The following is a 12,649-nucleotide window of genomic DNA, read 5'->3' on the forward strand; positions in this document are numbered from 1 at the left end:
AATTAATCTCTCTTCATACCAAAATATTGTACCATAACAATCATATCTCAACTTTGGACATCTATATCCCAATCATCTATTTCTTGAAAAAGTACAAAGATAATATATGTAGAAATTAACAAACCTTTTGACAAACAAATTTAAAGTTAAAATTAATAAAGACATTTAAACAAAATATATTTACGTAACTGAAATAAAGTAAACCAGTTTAACTATAGCCATACCAATTGAAGGCATTGAAATTTCGGATATAAAGGGATATAAAGTAAAAATTCATCGCGAAATGTTGAATTTTTTTTACAAAAAACAAAAACATAATATTCTATAAAAATCACAACTTTATTTTAATAACTTATTATAATTATTAGCATAAATTTGAATTTATAGAATATATAAAATATACATGTATAAATATTTTGTTTAAAAAACTTTTGTGAATTATACTGAGAACAACAAAGACGTAACTTTAATTAGCGAACATTTATATTAATTATTGATTTCGAACTAATCACAAAAATAAAAAGCAAGGTGTTGAAAACTTACCATCTGTCTTGATTCTTGAGTATCATTTCACTTGCGCTTTCCACTTAAAAGAGTATATTATCGTTTGCTGCATTATTCTTATGATTTCTAGCCATTGTGGTTTCTTCTAATGCTATCGTAAAAATGGTATATACTATCAACTTATAAATTTTGTATGTGAAGTACTCACAGATGTAGGAATTTGGAATATAATTTTATGACAATGGTTTCTGGATTTTCGAAAAACTTAAAAAATAAGATATATTTCAACGTACTATTCCATACAAAATCATGAATTCAAAGCATGAGTGGAAAATTTACCTTTCGTTTGGGCAGTGGCGGAGCCATATTCATTGTCACACGGGCGAGAATTTTTTTTAATAAAATTTATATGTATCATTTTTGATTAATTAATTTAATCCAAAATATTGAAGAATTCAAGAGCTAAAAATTATAGCTTAGGAAAATTGAAATTTCTGGCTCCGCTATTGTGTTTGAGTATTGTTTTTCCGTTGCTTGACACTTAGAACCGTAGATTTTGTGGTTGCTTCATCGTTGCTCTATCAATTTCGCAACATTGATGCCGTAGATCACAAAAGATGCATTCCAAATTGAAATCTTTGTTGTTTCTCTATGTGATCACAACGACGAACCAACCATAGTTTCAACACCCAATACAATTTTGAGCAATTTTGAAGGGTCAACCTATCCAAAACACTAAAGAAAGTCATCACACCGTTGTATTGATGGGGAATGAATTGAAGAATGAACGTGCGTAAATTATTATGTAGTATTTAACATATAAGTATGTTAAATTGTAATTGTAATTAAATAAAATAATATAAATTATGCAAACTTTGTTATGATTAAACACTTACCACTAAATCAAAAGCTATAACTGTTAACCAATGCACAAAGCCCAATTGTAATCAAATTGAAATATATAAATAAATACTAATAAAATATAAATACGAGGATCGGTTGTAATATATACGTCGTTTCAAAGATTGGCTGATTTTAAAAATATATTTTGTCATGTTATTCATATATTCTTGGGGTAAAAACAAATGTTTATAATTTAAAAGGATCGAAAATATTTTATTATTCGTACAGGGGTGTGGAGGCATTTATTTGACACATTTTCGCCCGCTAAAAAGCCCCACTGACTGCTGAGCCACTCGAGCTTAAACCCTAAAACCCTAAACACCCAAATCCACACTGGTAGTGTATCAAGAAAAGGATACCATCAGGAAATTATGCCTCTGGGTGATGCGAGAGGGTCCAAAAGCGACTCCGCCCGTTTCTGCGGCGTGGAGACGGTGTTCGACGATGACGTGCCTGACCTCTTTTCGTTCAACCTCCATGGTGGGTTTGATTTTCTGGTTGTTCCTCTGGTAAGTTATCTCGTGTGTGTATGCATCTTCTCATTTTTCTGTCAAAGTTGTTTTCTTGCTTATTCTTTGGCATTCGTATGTGTTTGCTCCTGAACAAGTTGCCTTCATTTCTTGTTGTGGAAAGTTTAGGTATGCAATATGAAAGTTAAGCCAAAAATAAAGTACTTGAGCGTGATGTAAATAATCACATGCTTATCCAGGTTACAAGACACATAATAGCCAATTTAATACCTTTTCAAGTCTTCTGCTATATGTAAAAATAAAATTTATTTTGGTGTCCCATTTAGATTTTCCTGTAAAAGTTACACAATTTCAGGCTTTAGCTGAAAAATATGCTATAGCAGAAAGGAGAGGCGTTTTGTTTTGCTTATGAGAGCAGACTTGCAGGAGTGAAACAGAATTGAAAAATATTAGAGAAATGAAATAAAACATCATTTTGAGCAAGTATGGTATTAATCTGAATTAGAACATTAAGTTAGTCTTAATTATTCTCTAACCATTTCTTTTAATCGGCTTCTCTAGTAGTCAGGACGTCAATAAGCTCATGGTGGCTAATTAGCCAGTCGCACATCAGCTGCACGGCTGTCTTTCTGTGTGAATGGTCAGTAAGCTCACCTAGATCAACATGGCGATGGCCTCATTTTCACGGGATTTTTTTTTTCTTGCGGAGGTTATTGCCGACAAACAACTTGTTGGACATGACGTAAAATCTTCTTGAAGAATGCTACACGTAAAAGTTAAAACACATTTCAGTCGTATAATTGGACTTTTCTAGCAGTTCTTATGATTTTTACAGAGTTTTATTTATTTTACTTGACTGACACCCTCATCATTAGTTATCACTTCTTGTGTTAAGAAAGTAGACAGATGGGAATAATTGAGATCTCATTATTGCATAGGTGAGTAGAATCTATTGTGAAAATTTGTGCTGATCTACTCACTGCAGTAACCTATGATTAAAATTGTAATCTGTGGGATCCTAATGGTGGTTTGCTTGTCCACTTTATGTGGCGTGGTTGCATTTTTGTTATTCTTCAGTTGCTAGTTGGCTCGTGACTTGTTATGTTATGTATAGTACGGTAGCACCTGTTTGACTTGGTATGAATTAATCTTTTAGAGTGTGATGCCATTACACATAAGGCTCGAAAAATATTAATGTTTCATCATTCTATCATTATTTAACATTTTGTAATTTTTCTCGAATGTTTTACTCACTAGCCAACCGCAGTACTTGTTTTGGCATCCTTTTCCTCTTTTAATGCACAATCGAACATTTAATATACTGTTTTGTAATTGATAGCTCATCATAGAAGTGTCACAGATAAGATTAAAATAAGCTAGATATTAAATTTAAAAAGAGTTATATATTTATAACTCCTCTTATAGTCAATGAAATGCTTATTTTATACTAAATGATGCAGATGGATCCAGATTATAGGCCCAGCATAGTAGATGATGACAGCAGTTTATCCAGTTGTCTACCCTTTGCTGGTTCAGATTTGGTTTTGAGCCCTTCGCAATGGAGCAGTCATATTGTTGGTTGTACCTCATTTCTGGCTGCAGTCCCTATCCTTTTTCAATTTATACTTTCTGTGATCAATTTTTCATACTGCTCTTCCTCCTGAAGACTCTTGAAAGAATGATTTTCACATTGGATATTTTACAGTAATTCTGTCACCTCAAGTAAATTGTTTATTTGCATGTTGAGTAATTTTACATTTTTTTGTGAATTATCTGTTAGATTTTGCTTTTTGTAAACAACATCAGCTCATGGTGCCACTTGTTACCAGGTAAAATAAGCTCTTGGATTGACTTGGATTCTGAAGATGAGACAATGCGGAAGGATTCAGAAATTGCTTTGAAGCAAGAAATAGCTTGGGCTTCTCACCTATCTTTACAGGTGAACTTATCTTTGTCTGTTGGCCATAATAAAATCAAGATATACCGGTCAAATTAACATTGGCATTGCATGCCTGTGATGTTTGCTTTTCTCAGACCTCTGCAAACTGCAAGGAGATATTTTTATTTCCATCTCATTTTCTGTAGGCTTGTCTTCTACCTACACCCAAGGGAACTTCTTTTGCAAATTATGCCAAATGTTTGAATCAGATTTTGCAAAACTTGAACAGTATGCAGGTACTGCATGGATTAAGTTTAATGCCGGTAACATTTTTTTGCTGGAAATAAGTGTATTTAGCTAGCCAGCTTGCCACCTTTGATCTTATTGTTTTCTGTTATTGTAAAGTTGTGGCTCAGAATTCCATTGAAGAAGTCTGAGAATGTCAGAGAGACAAAGAATCCAGATCACGAGGTGAGTATTTTTCATAGTCTCACGTCATTATCTCTCCAAGAGTCCAGGTGGAAATCAATCCTATATTATGTTTCCCAGTTACATACTGCAATATTTCTCGGTGGAATTATTTTGTTTTGACAACATAAAATGAATCTTTTATTTGGGAATTTCTTTACTCGATGGTCATTCATGTACTCAATTGCCAATACACTTGGTTTTTATTCAGTTTGTGCGATTGGTTGAAGAATTAGATGAGTTTCTTAGTGAATGAAGAATGATTAAACTGAGAATTTCTATCTTTTTCTTTTTGATTTTCGATTTTAATTCACGCATTTGGCATCTTACATCAGTTTGTTATAATTATGCAACAGGATGAAGCTCAGAATGATTCTTGGGAACTTTGGAATTCCTTTCGCCTTCTTTGTGAACATCATAGTCAATTATCAGTTGCACTCGATATTTTGTGAGTTCACTGAATATTATGATTCTTGATAATTTCTCGATCGCATTCTAAGTATATGTGTAATAGTTCTGTAATTTATATTAATCAGGTCCTCATTACCTTCCCCTTCTTCAGTGGAAAGATGGTTTGGAGAGCCTGTTAGGGCGGCCATTGTTGGTACAAAAGTAAATTTATAGCTATTACTTTATTACATTCAAACTTTGAATTATTATTTGCTCAATTGCTTCATTATTTGGTATTGTCATCATTTACTGGTCAGAAATAGCCCATGACATCTTTCTAAGTGAAGGACATTGAAAACTGAGTTTCTGGGAGGTAAATGAATAAGAAGGGAGATTTTTTTTAAATTAAAGCCACCAAGAAGGTGGATATTTATTAGACATAAAAGGAAAAACTTAAGGGAGATCAAATCAAAACATTAGAAAAGAAATTAAAGAGTTTGTGAGTAAATGTAAGGTAAGTCTGTTACATCAAGTTATGCATGATAATGAAATGTCTATTTAAGGTGCCAAAAGTAAAAATGTGGAGACCCTTAATAATGTGAACTTCGGAAGCAAGATATCCACCATCTCATAATCTTTTCTGTAAATATGAGGAAATATCTGACAGGAGGAGAGAGAGGTAGGTGTTTGTTTCTGCCAATATCTCTATTATCCATAGAGAGGCTACCCGCGTTGGTGGGGACAGTTGGATGCTCTTTTTAGGCTTATTTGCAGTTGATTGCCATAGCATTTATTGTGCTTGCTATACTTCTTGGTTCTGTCTTTGGGTTGTCTTTGGGTTTCCTGCACCAACTTCGCCGATGCTATTTCTGTAATTAATAAGGAAAACATAAAGTGCTTCAGCACAAAAGCTTCCTATCAATTCTGTAGCGGCTTGAAGATAATCTCCCTTTATAAAGCCTGAAAAAAGGGCTGTGCAACATCTTCTGAACGCAGCTGCAGCCTGCAGGCAATGAAAATTATTTTACCACTTTTCTTTCTTCCGTATTTCTTTTCTTAGCTATGGAGGTGCAGTTCTGGCAGTTAAAAGTGAACGAACAAGGAGAAATACATGTCATAGAAATATCTCTGTTTCTTTTTATTTTTTGGATAGGTCTGTTTTATACTCATAGTTCTATGTTTTTTGAAAGTACTGGGTCGCCTTTCACCTAACAGACTATTCTTTACTCCCGTGCTTTGTGGATTTTCCTAATGATGATTTTGGTTACTGCTTTTTCAGTCTTTCTTAACCAATGCAAGGGGCTACCCCTGCCTCTCAAAACGTCACCAGAGTATGACGACAGCATTTTTCAATCACTCAATTCAGGTAGTGTTGTATGTCGCCTTTGTAGCATTAGCATGTTTGTGTACCCATTTCAAGTGTTATGCTTGGTGCTCATCGAACTACAAATTTTCTCACTTAGGATGAATGGTGTTTGTTCTGATGTGGAAAATGTCTTATAATTTATTTTTTCACTTCTATTGCAGTCTCAATGGAATGGTAACTTAAAGCAAGTTTTAATAGTTTATCATTATGACTCCCTTTCTAATTCTGATTTTCGCTTATAATCTTCCAAAACTTGAATTTCCTCGATGACACCGCACTGGAAGAGAAGCAATATAAAGTAAACATTTTGATATTCATATTATTGAGAACCAAATTTGATATTTTTACTGTAGGGGCCTACGGTATGAAGTCTTAGTCAGATAATCTTTCACTTTGATGCAATTATATCTATTGGGGATAGTGTTAACGTAAAGAATGAAATATATTAACATGATATAAGTAATAGAACTATCATAGTTGAGGTATATTTATACTGAGAAATGAGCTGCTATTTATAGTGTAGTGTTAGTATAGCACATGTATCTGCGTGGTGTTTAAAGTGTGCAGATTTGTTTTAAAATGTCGAGAATTGTTATATTTAATCATGCAATTCAAATCATGGGAAAAAAAAATTCATGAAAGTTATCCCACTCCTTTCTAGCAATCTCACTGTCATCAATACACACATATAATTGTTGTTCTTGGGGGCAAATTGTTAAGACGGACCTCAAAGGGAATAACTTTTTACAATGTGGAGTTATTATGATTTATATCTTGTCCTAATTGAAGCCATGATTTTCTGAGGGGCAATTCACTGAAGGTTTCTAATCTACCCTTGTGTGATTCCTGTTCGTTGCACAGTGTTGTTTATCTGTACAGTATGACTGTGTGAATGCTTTATCCTATCATCCATCATAGCTGACTTTTAATTCATATAGATTGCTTCTTATGGGGATTTTACAGATAGTGATATCTGGTGAGCCAGCACACAATTTGCCTGAGGTTGCTTCAGGATCAAGTGCTGATAATCATATTGATGGTAAACTTATTAAGCATCATACTAAGTTCGTTGTTGTCAAAGTAAAGGCAAAATCCTTGCTCTCTCCTTTCTTATGTGAACTGCTTGCAGTTCAACATAGCGTTTCTTAGTATTTACTGTTTACCGTTTTTTGTCTATTGATGAAATTATTCCTCAGCAAATGCTTGTAACAATATTTTGTAAAGGTAATTGGAGACATCCTTTAAGACCATACTTGGATTATATTGCACATCTCTATCAGAAAATGGATCCGCTTCCTGAACAAGAATGCTTTGAGGTAATTATTTTTATCACATGAGATGGCCCGATTTACCTTTCTTCTCAAATTCATCCGGTTCCTCATTGCATTTATCAGGTTGGGTACAGAGATTACCTCCAGTCACCCTTGCAAGTACGTTTTAGTGTCAATTATTTTATCCGTTTTTTGTAATTATTATTACATGGTCTTTTTAATATATGTGATCTGATCTCGTTTCTTATTAAAAAAAATTTATTTTTCTGTCACAATTATACTTTTTCCAGCTTTTGGTCTTTTGTCTGCGGAATCCTGATTATCCCATGGCCGTTTAATTTGCAGCCCCTTATGGATAATTTAGAGGCTCAAACATACGAGACATTTGAAAAGGACACTGTTAAATATAGCCAGGTATGTCAATGATTGGTTGGATGTGTTGCAAAAATGTTTCATATTGGTGGTTGGACTTGTTATAGCCACCACATTCGTCGCCCAATATGCCATGTTCTTGTGATCACTGAAATCCCAATGAAAGCTCTTCAACTTAAATGAAATCTTTTCTGGCTGGAAATTATTAATTATAGGTGCATATTTTGATTGTAGTATGCTGACAGCATACTATCGCTCACTTCAATCCATCAGATTGATCCTCACTATACATATCATACCTTAAGAAATTAATGGCATGCCAGTTTGACAATACATATTCGTTTTTGTCAACCGATAACATGATTGGGTCTCATGTAGATTTTGAGAATGTTTCAATCTCGGATTTATTACGAGATTGGGTTTTTGCCTTTTGTTGATAGGGGTAGGATCATGACAACTTCTTTGTCGATGACGGATCACTTGTCCGCATATTGTACTCTATAATTTTACCGTTATTAATATAATATTGTTTCTTACAATTTTTTTTTTATAACATCTACTTGGACTTTTGTTTGCTGTTGATATGATTATGGTCTATGTTAATCCTTTTGCGTGGATTGCTTGGCCGCCTCTTGTAATTAAGAGTTCTTACGTATTTAACATATATGGTTTCTTGGGCTAAAGAGGGAAAACTTTATGGGAAATTACAATACATTGCGTTTGTTGGAACGTATGGTTGGAAAGAAATCGGAGGATTTTTGAAGACGTAGAAGACTCGATTGAAGAGATTTGGGATAAGATCAAATTGAGAGTAGCAGTGTGGTTACATAGTTTAAATGAATTCCAAACTTTTGCGATTTCAGATTTGTATAGGGGCTGGAATCTGGTTTTGAATTAGCATAATCTTCAAACTATACTCCTAGAGAAACTTGTGGACCTCTAGTCCACATATGTATTTGACTCTTTTAACTTATTAATAACAATATTTATGTTTCTGATAAAAAAAAAACATATATGGTTTCTTATCCAAAAAAAAGAATATCACTTAACGGAGCAGTTTATGGATTTTTCTTTTTATTTATTTAGTATGAATATGTGATCATGCAGTACCAAAGAGCAATTGTTAAAGCTTTGGTGGATAGGGTTCCTGATGAAAATGCTTCTACGGTGACAACTGTGTGTTCTCTTACTATAGAGTATCATTATTGTTAAATTGCCCATGTATCGTCGTAAAACCTCTTATGTTTTTACATCATTTTTATTTTTTAGGTATTAATGGTTGTGGGCGCTGGACGAGGGCCTCTTGTCAGAGCATCCTTACAGGTCTGTTACTCTCTGCCGAGACTTTGAACAGATGGATAACATGACTTTTTTTGGCCCTTATGATCTTTATTTAATTGTGTTTTCCTCTTATGTCCTTGTTTTACAGGCAGCTGAAGAAACTGAACGCAAATTAAAGGTATATGCTGTGGAGAAAAATCCGAATGCAGTGGTAACACTTCATGTAAGTTGTAGATTTTCTTATCTATTTCTTGTTTTAAACTTCATGGAACTATTTTTCATTATCAGATTGTGGCTTCCATGTTATGAGCAAATGTTATTACTGAATTGTAGTTGTTGTGAATAAAATTTACGCTCTGTCTAATACCTCCTCTTGTACATCAGTTGTTACAGCATGTATTTATGACCAGAATCATGGGTACTATTTTTATTAAGGGCTGTGATAGACCTTAGAATTGCTGTGGAATTAAAACATAAATTCGAGATGTTAGTTCTTTTGCCTTTTAAGTTATAAAGGATTTTGTGTTGGCTCTTCATCTTTTTCCACTTCAGAAACAGTTTGATTAAAGTGTATTGGTAACCCTCCGTGTTACTTGGCGTAGTAAAGGACTAAATGGAAATCAGATGAAAAATGACTAGCATCAGTACTAGCTATATAATGTTAAATCTAAATGTTCCATCATTGATGTGATGTTGCTCAAAGATTGAAAAGTCCATTATGAGCACTTAGAAGCACAATTATTGGTACAATGCAGTTAAAGAGCTTGAAATGTTTTGCATTTGTGTAAATTGTATGTAGAATAATTCTAAACTGGAGGTATGATGTAACTTCATGCATTGGAAACCATGTTAATTGTGAGCTTTTGCTCCAATTTTTTCTAGTGCCCTTCATGTATATTACGTCATTAGAGCTAGGTCATTATCTCATCTATATCTTTACTGACACTTTTAAAATTTCAGAGTTGTATTAAGAGATTGAGCTTTTGTCTATTGTTGATATGAGTAGGGTCATGCTTAAACTTTTGTTGTTAGCTGATCACTTGTACGCCTATTGCAATTAATAGATTTCCCGTAATTAATAAATATTGTTTCTTATATATAAAAAAAATTCAGAGCTGTAGCTTTGCTGCTAACTTTTCCCGAATTTGATATCTCGATTCAATCTTGATAGTAGTTATGTTCATAAGTGTGAGATTATTACGAATTATTTCAAATATATGGAAACAGAGTTTGGTGAAGCTGGAGGGCTGGGAAGATGTTGTATCCATTGTTTCAAGTGACATGCGAAATTGGGATGCTCCCGAGAAAGCTGACATATTGGTATGCTGGCAAATACGTTGAATGTAGATGAAGCAATGAAGCAAACCATTTCTTGCATATATCTAAGATGCCACTTTGTTGAAATTGTCCGCTCAGATTCTTTTTTTACCCTTTATATAGGTCAGTGAATTGCTGGGATCTTTTGGTGATAATGAGCTCTCACCTGAGTGTCTTGATGGAGCCCAAAGGTTTTTGAAGCAAGATGGGATCTCAATCCCGTCATCGTAAGCTCTTTCCCCAAATGAAATAAGATGTCTTTCAGTTTCTCTATTTTTAATCTATATATCCTACTCTGGATTGTAATTGCATTACCCTCCTGGTTTTTGGTGAGTGGATTTGGTAGGGTTTTGTGTAAGAAATGTTTGATGCTTGTTTAAGAGCAAATACTTGGGAGTATCAAAGTCTGGATTCCTTAATTTAATCCCCTGAGAAAAGTGACTTGATTCATTAGCAGCTAACATGCAAACATTTCAATATTTATCATATATAAAGTCCTTTTGTCTTGACAGGTATACAAGTTTTATTCAACCTGTGACTGCTTCCAAACTCTACAATGACGTAAAATCCTTGTCTTTGCTGATTTTACTTGTTTGATCGAGTTTTATTCTTTATTTCCCTTTTTCTTATGTTTCTGTTTTTCATTTTGTGGTTGGTACAGATCAAGTCGCATAAAGATCTCTTGCACTTTGAAACTGCTTATGTTGTCAAGTTCCATCGAGTGGCAAGGCTTGCTCAAACCCAACCAGTTAGTTTCTTCTGGATGCATGTTGATGATTATTTATAGGGAAGTTTCACTTTTGTAGCATGATTTAGATTGACTCCGGCATTTTATTTGTTTACTTCATTTGCTTCAATAGGTTTTCACATTTATCCATCCGGAATGCTCAAACAAGAAAAACAATCAGCGATACAAAAAGCTATGTTTTGATATTTCAAAAGACACTGGTTCAGCTTTGGTTCATGGTATGTGGATTTTTAAGTTCTTATTTCAATTTGTGTGATTCAGTATCCAGCTTCTGAGTGAGGGTACCTAGCATTGCTAGGGAGAGGAGAATTTTATTCTGTTGGGGTATTTTCTTGTTTTAGGGGCGCCATTATCCTCGACAAGGAAGGTCGTCATTTTATAAAGACTTTGGTGTTTGAATCAGTATATAACATTACAGTTTTAGCTTATTACAGATTTTCACTTATTCATTTTCTTAATTTGATAGTATGGTTCACTGGCCATATCAGAATGTTCTACCTTCTGAAATCCATGGATTAAGTAACCCAGAATACAACTCTATCCTGTTGCATCTGCATCTGTCTATATTGCTGGATACGGGTGCTAAAATTATTGAAAATTTTGAAAAACCATTTAAATTTATTTTTGTTGATTCACATTTTTTACTTCACTGAAAGGATTTGCGGGTTATTTTGATGCAACACTGTACAAGGATGTTCATCTTGGTATTGAACCGTCTTCATTTACCCCAAGCATGTTCAGCTGGTAAGTTTATTCTAGAGTTTTGCTTATTTTCTGTTTCCTAGCTTCTTGTTTTTCCTTGATTGTACTGAATCTTTGCAAAGCTATGCTTCATAGATGGTAATTTGTGAAATGAGGTTATTTTTTTTAACATTAGGGACAATTATGTTTAGTGTGCCCTGTTCATTTATTTATGTATGAATGTGAGAACAGATTTACGTACCTTTTTGCCTGATTTTTTGGATTAAGTTCGATATATGATGATTCCCTCATTTTGACATAATAAACAGGTTCCCTGTATTTTTCCCATTGAGGGCGCCTGTGTGCGTTCAACCTGGTATTCCTTTGGAAGTTCATTTTTGGCGATGCTCTGGTGCTACCAAGGTGTGTTTCTCAGCCTCATGTTCAATGTTTTGCTTTTTTTGGACAGAATATCTGACTGGTTGAATTCAATTTATCATAAAACGATGGTAATGATATTTCGGTCTTTCTAATGTGATGTGAACATCAACCAGGTTTGGTACGAGTGGTGCGTGACTTCACCTTCTGCCACGCCTCTGCACAACACCAACGGTCGCTCGTATTGGGTCGGGTTGTAATCTTGTTACAAGATTTGTCACATTGACAGTATCATTTAAACAACAGAAGATGAGTTGAGAACTTGAGACGTCGTCGTTGTATACAAATGAAGAGAGAGAGAGTAACTTGTGCTTGCTTTACGTGTTCCAGCCACACTGTAATATTAGACCAATGGCCATTAAATGTAGTTGTTGGGTTGGTTGGAAGTTTGCTGTAAAACCGTCTATCTGCAGTCAGATTGGATTAGAAGTCGGAGATAGATATCTGTATTTTGGGTTTCACGGTATAATTTGGAAGTAATATGAAAATTTTGAAATTATTCGTTAAAAAACACGATTCTGTCCCTGCGTGCATCTATATTGGGTCGATTTGGATATTGTT

The 12,649-nt window shown here is 34.2% G+C and overlaps 1 protein-coding gene across 1 annotated transcript; it reads left to right on the forward strand.

The window, feature by feature from the left end:
* Window positions 1-1,680: 1,680 nt before the first annotated feature.
* LOC140871847 (protein arginine N-methyltransferase 1.5) lies at window positions 1,681-12,626 on the forward strand. Its single transcript, XM_073274586.1, has 23 exons — window positions 1,681-1,916; window positions 3,338-3,455; window positions 3,707-3,816; window positions 3,963-4,052; window positions 4,162-4,227; window positions 4,581-4,672; window positions 4,761-4,836; window positions 5,894-5,980; window positions 6,944-7,019; window positions 7,205-7,296; window positions 7,375-7,410; window positions 7,597-7,665; window positions 8,731-8,799; window positions 8,893-8,946; window positions 9,053-9,127; window positions 10,132-10,224; window positions 10,345-10,448; window positions 10,734-10,782; window positions 10,883-10,969; window positions 11,082-11,187; window positions 11,626-11,713; window positions 11,980-12,073; window positions 12,205-12,626. Exons 1-23 carry the CDS (start codon window positions 1,779-1,781, stop codon window positions 12,286-12,288), a joined length of 1,953 nt encoding a protein of 650 aa, XP_073130687.1. The 5' UTR covers window positions 1,681-1,778; the 3' UTR covers window positions 12,289-12,626.
* Window positions 12,627-12,649: the final 23 nt, after the last annotated feature.

The sequence above is a fragment of the Henckelia pumila genome, unplaced genomic scaffold, assembly GCF_033568475.1.
Source record: "Henckelia pumila isolate YLH828 unplaced genomic scaffold, ASM3356847v2 CTG_461:::fragment_3, whole genome shotgun sequence".
Classification (NCBI taxonomy): domain Eukaryota; kingdom Viridiplantae; phylum Streptophyta; class Magnoliopsida; order Lamiales; family Gesneriaceae; genus Henckelia; species Henckelia pumila.

Excerpts from the sequence above, each read along its gene's own strand:
- LOC140871847 (XM_073274586.1), top strand. The coding sequence starts at position 1,779 with ATGCCTCTGGGTGATGCGAGAGGGTCCAAAAGCGACTCCGCCCGTTTC. Across the intron at positions 8,800-8,892 it reads ATGCTTCTACGGTGACAACT|GTATTAATGGTTGTGGGCGC; the intron begins GTGTGTTCTCTT and ends TTTATTTTTTAG. Across the intron at positions 9,128-10,131 it reads ATGCAGTGGTAACACTTCAT|AGTTTGGTGAAGCTGGAGGG; the intron begins GTAAGTTGTAGA and ends ATATGGAAACAG.